This window comes from Haliotis rufescens, unplaced genomic scaffold (assembly GCF_023055435.1).
Source record: "Haliotis rufescens isolate VD_foot unplaced genomic scaffold, xgHalRufe1.0.p SCAF_8, whole genome shotgun sequence".
Taxonomy (NCBI): Eukaryota; Metazoa; Mollusca; class Gastropoda; order Lepetellida; family Haliotidae; genus Haliotis; species Haliotis rufescens.
The window spans coordinates 30,965,477-30,975,727 of record NW_025964372.1 but is presented as its reverse complement, the minus strand read 5'-3'; the positions used below and the strand labels follow the sequence as shown (position 1 = coordinate 30,975,727).

Below are 10,251 nucleotides of genomic sequence, written 5' to 3'. Positions count from 1 at the left end.
GTGGACAAGAATGGCGACAATTGTACTTCCAGAAGTCAAAGATTATCTGTCTGTTTAAGATATGTGTCTTATTTTAATAATTCTTGCAACAAAGTCTTGCTATGTTACAACGTGTTTGGTTTTCATTGAATGTTAGGCAATATAGTTTGTAAACCAACTATTGAAAAACAAAAGAAATGTGTAACGCTTAATAGACGTACTTACACCTTGATGTCATTCCGACATGTCGAACAGACAACACGCTGACAATTCGTCGACAAGAGTAAAGTGTCATCTGCACGGATACCGCAAGATTAACACTGACAAACTGAATGATCGCTAAAAGATTAAGATATTGCCGTTTCCGTGAACACTCCACAAGAAAGGAGAAAGTGCGAATTTTTCACTGCACCACAAATTCCAGAAACAGCTTTTGATAAGGCAAATTGATTGAGTTTTTTTTCGTAGATGATCAGAAGCTTTGACCACCAGGAAACGCACCAAGGAATCATTGTTTGGAAAACAATTAAATTTTACCGGTTTATTTCAAAACTATTTTTTAGTTCCGATTTGAACCAAATACTTGTGGCATGGTGAAAGGAATGAGTCATCGCCCCTGCTCCTCACCCACGATCCTGTGCCAACAAGAACAGCGTTTAATTGCACTGGATATCCAATGGATGGAAACACAAAAGTTATGGTTTACTCCAGCAAATATGACATGAATAGCTACATCTGCTTACCAAGTTAATTTCAAGACTATAACATAAATGGAATTCCAAGGGTAAAATCACCAGAGTGGCCCATGCATCTTCCCGGGGCAAAAGAAGTTAACTGACTGCACAAGCCCATTTTCCACCCTTGCCGAACTACGCTGGAATTTCGTGGTTCACCACCAATGGTGATTACGAGTTATGTCCCTTCTATGTCCCTCCTACTGATCAATCAGAATCCACCTATCATATCACTTGCATTTGCTTCAAACAAAAGACGATTTTATCAAGATCTCTATGGTAATAAAAAAGGTCTTACCTCGCGAAGGAAATGAAATCACTTGAGCTCCTTGATTACAAACATGAAAAGATCTGGAAAACATCTGACTGTACACCATTTGGTGTTTATTGCAACGTTGGCAAACAGACGAATGCAGTCAGAGACCATCCTCGGAGTGGCAGGCCACGCGTAACCAATAACCGACAAGACAACTGGATTCGAACAACACACTTACGAAATCGATTCCAGCCAGCAACAGTGACTGCAAGAAGCATCCCTGGCCTTCGACGAATATGTTCACAAACCGTACGTCGCCGCCTCAGATGTGCAGGGATTGTCGCCAAAAGACCCGCCAGACGTTCCATTTTGACAGGAAACCACCATCAAGCACATGTACAGTGGTGCAGACAGCGCTACGCTGGACGGCCATGCGGTGGGGACAAGTTCTATTCACTGATGAGTCTCGTTTTCACCTGTTTACACAGCTATGGACGGATTCCAGTGTACCGACGTCGAGGTGAACGTGACGTCAATCATTGGGTCATGGAAGAAGATCGGTTCGGGGGCGTTATGATATGAGGTGGGATAACAGCAAGACAGAGGACCCGTTTGATAGTGGTAAAGGGAAATCTCAATGGACAGGGCTAGCGCGACGAGATCATCGGCCCTGTTGTTCTACCGTTTTTGCGTCGTAGTGTCCCAGGCATTACCTTTCAACATGACAACGTCCGGCCTCATATTGCTCGACTTGACCAGGATTCTCTTCAACAAAACAACGTGAATGTCATTCCCTGGCCGGCTCGCTTCCCTGATCTCTCACCAATCGAGCACATGTGGGATGAGATGGATCGGCGCCTTCGACGTCAACCACTTGTTCAACAGACACTCCAGGAACTTCGAAACATGCTCCAACAGATATGGACAGATATCCCACTTGACTTTGTGCGACGCCTGGTCCATCCCATGAGACGAAGATGTGTTGCTCGCATCGCAACCAGAGGTGGACACAGGTGGACACAGACACTGTTGATTTGTAAATTGACATTTTGGCATGTTCGTATTTTTTTATGAAATCACGCATTTTCTGAAGTCAGTATGGCAAAAGCTTTTATCTGTTGCAAACTGAAATTTGTTTCAGAATTGGTAAAAAAACATAACTTTGCATTAAATCTTATTCAATTTCAAAGAAACTTTTGTTGTTCAGTATATGTATTTCATCTTTTAAACACCACAACGATTGCCTATGTTTTTGTGTCAGGGATGTTATCGCGAATGTTATCGTTACCCGATCGACTAGGTCTTCGCCATTTTGTGAAGCTATACGCGATAAGAACAGTGATCTGACAGGATATCGCATTTGCATGTCAAGGGGCACAATTCGTGATCTACGCGGGATGGGCGCCAGGGTCGGGCCAAGAATGGCCTTGATGTGGCAAGGGTAGAAACTAGGCTTTGAAATAGGCTAGTGGACACGCTTGCCTCGGGAAGATGCCTTCACTGCTGATATACTCATGTCATGATGGATCATGGCTTTTGTGTTTTGTCGCTGAACGTTCCCCATGTTTGTCCATTTTTCAGGTCACAGACCCCTGTTTATTTTACACATTTACTCAGTTGAGTGAATGTTTTGTGGGTATATCACTATGAGATTACATCAAGTCCATATCAAAACCTGTGAAATATTATGCAACTATATGAGACTGAACTTAAAAATCGCTCTTCCCAATTGCGTATATCGATGTTCATGATTTCAATCACTGGATTATTGTCTCATCCAGGCTCCATTGTTTTCAGATTGCCGCCATAACGCTCGAATATTGCTGTGTGCGGCGTTTAGCAACAAACAAAATAAAACATCTAAGGACGGGACAACACACCTGGAATTACTTGAATGTTTATCATCTGGATTGACGACGGCGGCAAAGGAGTACGATCACATTAATATTCATTATTAAATGCGAGCGTTGTCTTTTACGTGTACGATATCAATCGTTGTTTACAAGTGTGTTATTCCTAATTTGTAATGTGACGCAGACTCCAAGGCTTTTGTTGTGACGAGTAAATTCAAAACGTCAACGCGTGAGAATATTCACTTTTTATGATTGTATTCTGTTGTTCTTCCTTAACAAGGTACAAAATTAACAAGCATAAAATACTCATATCACCCGCCAATATGACATGCCCGGTTGTCTGCAAGGCAAGAAATATAGTACGGTTTTTAAGACCTGCACCGGAAACGAGTACTACCGCGACTTTCAGTCTAAGTCAAAGTCGTTGCATTTGAAACACCAAAAATATTTTTTTCAAACATTCAAAACTATCAAAAGCACCAGTCCAACTTGAGCTACATGTATCTGTGCGCCATGTTTGGTAAAGATAGTGTCATGGTTGTTTTAGTTCTGCTCCGGAAACGAAACGTGACGGACCGAAAGCACCCAATCCACTTCGTGGCGGGGGACAATATTTTAACAAATATCTTAAAAGTCGGTAGCAAATAATTCCGAGATGAACATGTTCTAATAACATGTACGCTTGAATAGAATGATCCTTGGCCCCAAGTGTAACTCTTCGATGCCCTTCGAGTGCATCTATTCGAATTTTCTGTTGGAAAAGTAATTAGAAGCGAACGCACCTGAAACGCCTCAACTCCTCGGATGTCACATTAATATTCATCATAAACCGCGAGTGTGTCTTATTTCAAACGTTTTGTTTGTTTGCTCCACAATATTCAAGCTTCATGTATGTGAGCTGTTGACACGATGACACCAAGGCAACTATCCTGTCGACGGGATCCAAATGGTAGCTTCTTCCGACTCGCAGCGGTTGAAGATGAGGTTTTTAAAACCCTGAATCCAGATGGGTAATAAGTGTTCAAAACGATTGTCTGGATTTCTATATTTTCATTAGGACAAATCAAAGTAACTGTGTATTGCTTACTTGTCATAAGAAACAATGACGATGGCAACCATTCCACAAAGTTTACAAATGAACCTGATTGCTTCAATGTGCTGCACGGCGATACGCGAAAAGAGACTAAAATGACCAAACCGGAAGTTCAGTTCAGCACGCGCTAAATTAATGGGTATGTCACTTATAGTCACATCGGCAGCTGCTTAAGTATTGTGACTAAACAAGTGACATATGTTGAAAAAATATAATGAGGGAGACGTAATCTGAATATCAAATTCCATTAGTGGGAATTGTAGCTGATACCTTAATGTGACGAAAGAGTTGTTAAAGTAATCGGTTTTCACTTGATGGTAAGATATTTTAACATAAATTTGAAAAATACTCGATTTTGATTGGTCAGTCAGAGGTTTCAAACCAGCTTGTTTGGCGGACACTTTACCGCGCACTGATATGCATCTGCACTTAGTGCTTTCCCTTCAGATTGTCTTCAGATATGTTTTAAAAATTTCAGTCGAATAAACACGCAGACGACATTTGTTTGGCTTCGTCGGAAGTAGCTCTTGGTCGAGTGCAATATGACTCTAGGGGGCATAGGAATAATCAAATTGAAGTTCTCAGTGACATATCTCAGTGAGATAGTATTTAACAATTAAACATAAGATATTCACTTGAATAATTAGAAACATTGTTACACATGTTTGTTTTCTGTTATATATTTTATGTTGGCATTATATGGAAAAGTATGGGAAAGTAAACCCATCTTTTCATATATGGAGTGTCCTGCTCACTCAAGCAAACGTTCCAACTCAAACCGGTCATTGTAGAATGACGTAAAAGGTGACTATGCTTATCGTAAGATGCGACTGATGGGATCGGGTGGTCAGGCTCGCTGACTTGGTTGATGCATGTCATCGTATCCCAATTGCGTGGATCGATGCTCATGAAATTAATCACTGGATTGTCTGGCTCAGACTCGATTATTTACAGACCGCCGTCATATAGCTGGAATATTGGTGAGTGCGTCGTAAAACAACAAACCAACCAACATGTACATGTATGTTGGTAATGGTCTGCTTGATTAATTGGATAATCGGAAAGTTTTTGGGGCGTCATATCAGGTCACCTTTTGTGTGCAGCGGCCGCCTTAGAACATCTCAAAGGTTTGTTAGATGGTGGCAGCCTAAAGACATATCCACATAGTCTGGCATTGAGCAGGGGTTTTGAATCTCCTCATCATCTGAGCATATTTCTTGGTTTGTGTATGGAGTGAAGTTGTCTCTAAATGGCGTAATTCTGCAATGAAGGGAAACAGCTTATTGTTTAAATAGGTGTCATCGGGAAATGTAGTATGCATATACAAAATATTAAGTTTTGATTTGGAAAGGACACATACATGTGCTGTCACTCGTTTGGGGGCATGGAGGCCCGGTTAAAGTAAGGCGCTTCAATTTGACATTCGTATTGCAGGCGTTCCGGAACAGCGTTGATGTGAGTTCAGATTTAATTACCAGCATACCAGTATGTAAGAGGGTATGTAAAGGTTGCTAAAAACGTCTAGGTTGTCCCTTTCAATGTTGACAAAACTGTCCATGTAAAGTCTCTTTATGTCTCTTTCCCATCCCAGAATAGTTGTTATCCTACCAAGTAGGGATATTAATATATTAAGCAATTACTGCTTGAGTGTATAAAATACGTACATCCGGTTAATGTTAGACAAAGTAGCTGACATTTAAAGGCTATAGGAATCCATTTCAGCATGGCGGTTGTGCGCTTCGAACTGGTTCTGCCGTTGTTCCTTATCCTACAGACGGTAAGAAATTCTTATTATGAAAATTCACAGACTAAACTTAGCATATAAGACTATAGTCAATATTTAACGAGTGACGAGGAATGACGGATTACCTGTCCCGAGTGAAATTAATGTTGTTTCATCATTAATATCACAAGGGACAGATGATCCTCGTCACTAGTTGTGTATTGTTTTTGTTACCCATCGTCAAGTTTACTCTTATAACAGTGGCGACGTCGCATTTCATAATATTCATACGCGTGTTCGTTGAATTTTTCATGATCACACATAGTCTACACTCAACACTTAGATTCAGCGAATACGAAATAGTTCGTTTGAGCAGCATGAATTCATCGACAATTTAAGCAATATAATGAATTTTGGATACATATACATTTTGATTTATATACAATAGTACAACAATGAATTAAACATGACTTAGAATTATTGTTAATACAAAATTCAAACACGTGTAGTTCAAACTGGTCGCCAGTTTCTCTCGGTCGACTTGGCCGTCAGTCGCCTCAAAGTCGGTAGCTCTGATGACCGAGAACAGAAAACCAAAACTTTGGTCGGTCGGCACATTCTCAACACCTTATCTATGTAAACTGATTCTACAACAAATAAGGTATATTTGAGAGATTCTTTCTCGTGAGCATATGAATTACATTTTTTTTTTTTCAAAACGTAAACAATGGAATGTAGCGTGGCCTGGACCTCAAACTGACAGAGCTGGGCCAGAGTGTTTATGCAGCGTTTGCACGCAAATTCGTGAAGCGTTCCATATTTTTTTAAAAGCCTGCAAACTATGCTCATATGTGGCAGCTAAAATATAATGTAAGCAAGAGTGCACTTCTATACTTTGGATGCCACTTATGTATCAATTGGCGATATGCATGTTCCACAACTGAAATCTATTAAATATGCAGGTGTATATCTTAGTACAGATAAATCATCACTTGAACGTACACAATCTGCATGTGAAAAGTTACGAGTACTCATCAACACTAACCATAATAATGGGCTGTACTTTGGTGGTCTGAATCCTTTATCTGCAGCACGTATCTGGGAGAGGGTAATCTTATCATGTGCCCTCTATGGATGCAGCGTATAGGGTATACTTCCTCTTAAAGAGTATGAAATGCTTGAAGTTGTACAACGTCGATTTCAGGGACTACACAGGCGCACTCCCAGTATTGTTGTATTGGATGCTATCGGCATCATGCCACTACAGTATTACATAGATAAAAGAGCACTCTACTGCCTAGGAAAGCTATGTAATGCAAAGTTTAACTGTGTTTTTAAAGTAATGTTTCTAGTTCGCCTGGGTCAATTTATGTGTACAGATAGTTTTACATGCAATGTATGGAGTAGCAAATATGCTACAGCTTGTACAGAAGTGATACACTTGTTAACTATGTCAATAATTGTCAATTTATTAATAAGAAATGCTGGTCCAAGGCCGTGAATGATGCTATTAAATCTCATCGAGACGATGTATAATATGTCCATCTTAATTCAAGACTGTCACGAATAAGATCAAGTAATGAACACTATCTCTGGAAACTGGCCGTGGAGAAGTATGACCATTTAACTAATATTGCAAGGCTTGTATTCTATGGATCAGCTGAAATTTTCTCTACAGAATGCTATTGTAAAACTGTTGCCAATGATATTGTAAAGCACGTGTTTATGTCCTGAACGATCAATATGAATGACCGAAATCTACTTTTTAACACCATATGTGATATCCTGGATGTACATTTTTTGTTAAGATTTTGGAGAAAGATGATTATGTTATTCTTGTGTTTTTACTTGGTGGATGTCCAATAGAATGTATTATGGAACTAGAAAGAGATGTGTGGGCAGAAGTTATAATTAATGTAAGCCGCTTTATAAGGAAATGGCGACACCTGCTAAAAAACTTGTATGTTTATACACATGTGTAAATATACAACCAATTCATGTTAAACATGTAACATAATCATATCTGCTTATTGTAATCTTCATTCAAATGGAGGAAATAAAGAATATCTATCTAGCTATGTTATTGCATAAATTGGTGGGCTGCAACGCCCTTACTTGACAGTGATCGTATCATGTGTTACCTTGAGCTGTGATTACTAATGCGTTAAACATATTAAGGAAAGGTAAGGTGTTTTAATTATGGGGCAAGGACGTGTTTAGGTTTGTGTTGAGAATGAGAGTGAGGACATATTTGCTATAGTGTGGCTTGTGCAATGGTTTTATCGTCATAATTCCGTTTTGGTTTCGACTTAACGTTATTCAAACATAACAATTTACTAAAGTGCCTTGAGATTGATGACTTAATTCGTTGGGGTTTGTTTTTTCAAAAAGACTCATGCATAGTGTAGTAATAAAAACTTTCGCCTTTTCCCGATGTCCCTTGTCGTGGAACTGTTTGAATATTGTTTAATGCGGCTTAAACAAGACTCACTGACTTTTCTTCGTCACCCCCAGGCGTCTGTTTGTAGAAGTGTCCCGGTAGTGACCGATGTCCGGATGTCCGCTGAGGGGAGCATGCGACACATCACAGTGAGTTATGAAGCGGAACACCAACCTATCGTGCTGTGGAAAGTCGGAAGTTTTGTCAGCCGTAAGTATGAAAGTATAATTTTTTTTGCTTACGAAAACCAGTGATTGATATCATGAGCAAATTATCCCGCCGTCTGGATACGTTGACCAATATGAACCAGGTCACTGAACCTGACCAACCGATCCATTTACTAGCCTCGTACAAGAAAAGGTTACTGGAAACGAGAAATCCTATCCGATTAGGAAAATGTATTTGTACAGTTAATATGTGAAATGATGTTAATACAAACAGAAATGTTAAACAACACTTGTGCTATCAAGTGTGTAATTTTGAAGATTATTTCCTCCAGCACGACCATATATTCAACCTCTGCATATAAAGGCTCCGCCTCCGCTGTGTTTTCGATTCAGACTTTGCGATTGATACACTGGACAAATAGCGAAATAGATCTTATTTACGCGCTGCTTTCGATGTTTTGATTACGATATTTGCATAAGCTATGTTACGATCTGCCAAAATCTGTTTATATACCAATGATAATTGCACTTTAAACTTCAACCCCAACATTTAAACCTCAACCCCAATATTTAAACCTCATCCCCAACGTAGGCCAATCGACCAATGGATGATCCGGAAAGCATTTCCCATGTGAGCCAGTTTTGGATACTAAATTTGAATTTCGTTCCCCTTCCTGTCTCGAGACTTTGTAATGAATTGATATAAAACGGCATTATTTGGCTCGAACGATTAAACCCTACGAGTCACATCTTTTCCGCGAGTAATGTAACATTAATTGCTTCTTATGATTTATAGATTTTGACAACACAACCAATAACTTCACTGGATCGGAAGGGCAAGCAATGCTTCATTTGTTCATGGAAGGATATGCAATTAACATCAAGACCTTCATCTATGGAGACAGCTACCAAATAGAACTGATATTTAACAAGGAAGTCATTCTAAACGGCTCATTAGAACAAAACACCATCAACCCTTTGGTGTTCAGATCTCAGCCCGATGGTCTCATCACTTTTGACAAAGGCGAACTTGTTGACATTGATCTGTCTCTTGAGTCCGAGACTCTTGGGTCGCTCGAAATGGATTACACTGTCGGAATACTATCCTCGTTTGATTATGAATCGCTCCCTCCAACTGAAACTCGCATACATTCTTCTAAATCAGAAAGCCACCGGTCTTTTAGGAGAAACTCATTTATCTTACCGGCTCTGAACATCACACGCGCGTCGACTATAGAGCATACATTGGCGCGTATTAACACATCCTTCCCCTACACGGAAGGAGAGATAAGACTCGTGGTCGCATTAAGAGTTGACACTGCATATAACCTTCTTAATAGCATCAAACTCAGGCACTGGGTATATCTGAAGAATCGAAGACACGTTTCTCCTTTTCAGAGCAGTGTGAGTTTTGTTTTTAGTGAACTCGACAGGAATCCAGAATACATTAATTCGAGATGGCCTCACACCCATGCTGAGGCCATGGGCTATCCTAAACCGGTTCTGAAGCTGTTCCGAGATTGTCGCGAGATTACGGAGCAGGAAGTGGAGACTATCACCACCGGAACCCGTTACCGTACCCAAACCTTGTTCCGGTTCAAGAACATTACAGATAGTTTGGAGGGAGCCTATTACGTTAGCGCGTCGAACGGGGAAGGCGAAGTCACCAAGATGTACTATATCGAAATACTGTGATAGTGTACCGTTCGGCGATGTTGATGATAATCTGTGAGCATTTAATATGTACTGGAGATACAAAAAGTATCTTATGATAATCTGTAAGCATTGTATATGCACTGAAATTACATAAATTATGTTATGATAATCTGTAAGCATTTTGTATGCACCGAATTGAATAAATAAATTCAAGATAATATGTTGGAATTCTATAGGAATTCATCAGCATTCGTGGAATTGTACCAGGGATAAGGGTGAAACTGGTATTCGAAACGACGATCATCGAATCCTGGTACTGCTATTGAATGTAACAGCCTTATATCCAGCTG

The 10,251-nt window shown here is 39.9% G+C and overlaps 1 protein-coding gene across 1 annotated transcript; it reads left to right on the top strand.

Moving 5' to 3' along the window:
• The first annotated feature begins 5,615 nt into the window (after nucleotides 1–5,615).
• Nucleotides 5,616–10,087, top strand: LOC125376900. Its single transcript, XM_048389325.1, has 3 exons — nucleotides 5,616–5,692; nucleotides 8,153–8,288; nucleotides 9,042–10,087. The coding sequence occupies exons 1-3, from the start codon at nucleotides 5,639–5,641 to the stop codon at nucleotides 9,938–9,940; spliced, it is 1,089 nt and encodes a 362-aa protein (XP_048245282.1). The 5' UTR covers nucleotides 5,616–5,638; the 3' UTR covers nucleotides 9,941–10,087.
• The last annotated feature ends 164 nt before the right edge of the window (nucleotides 10,088–10,251 follow it).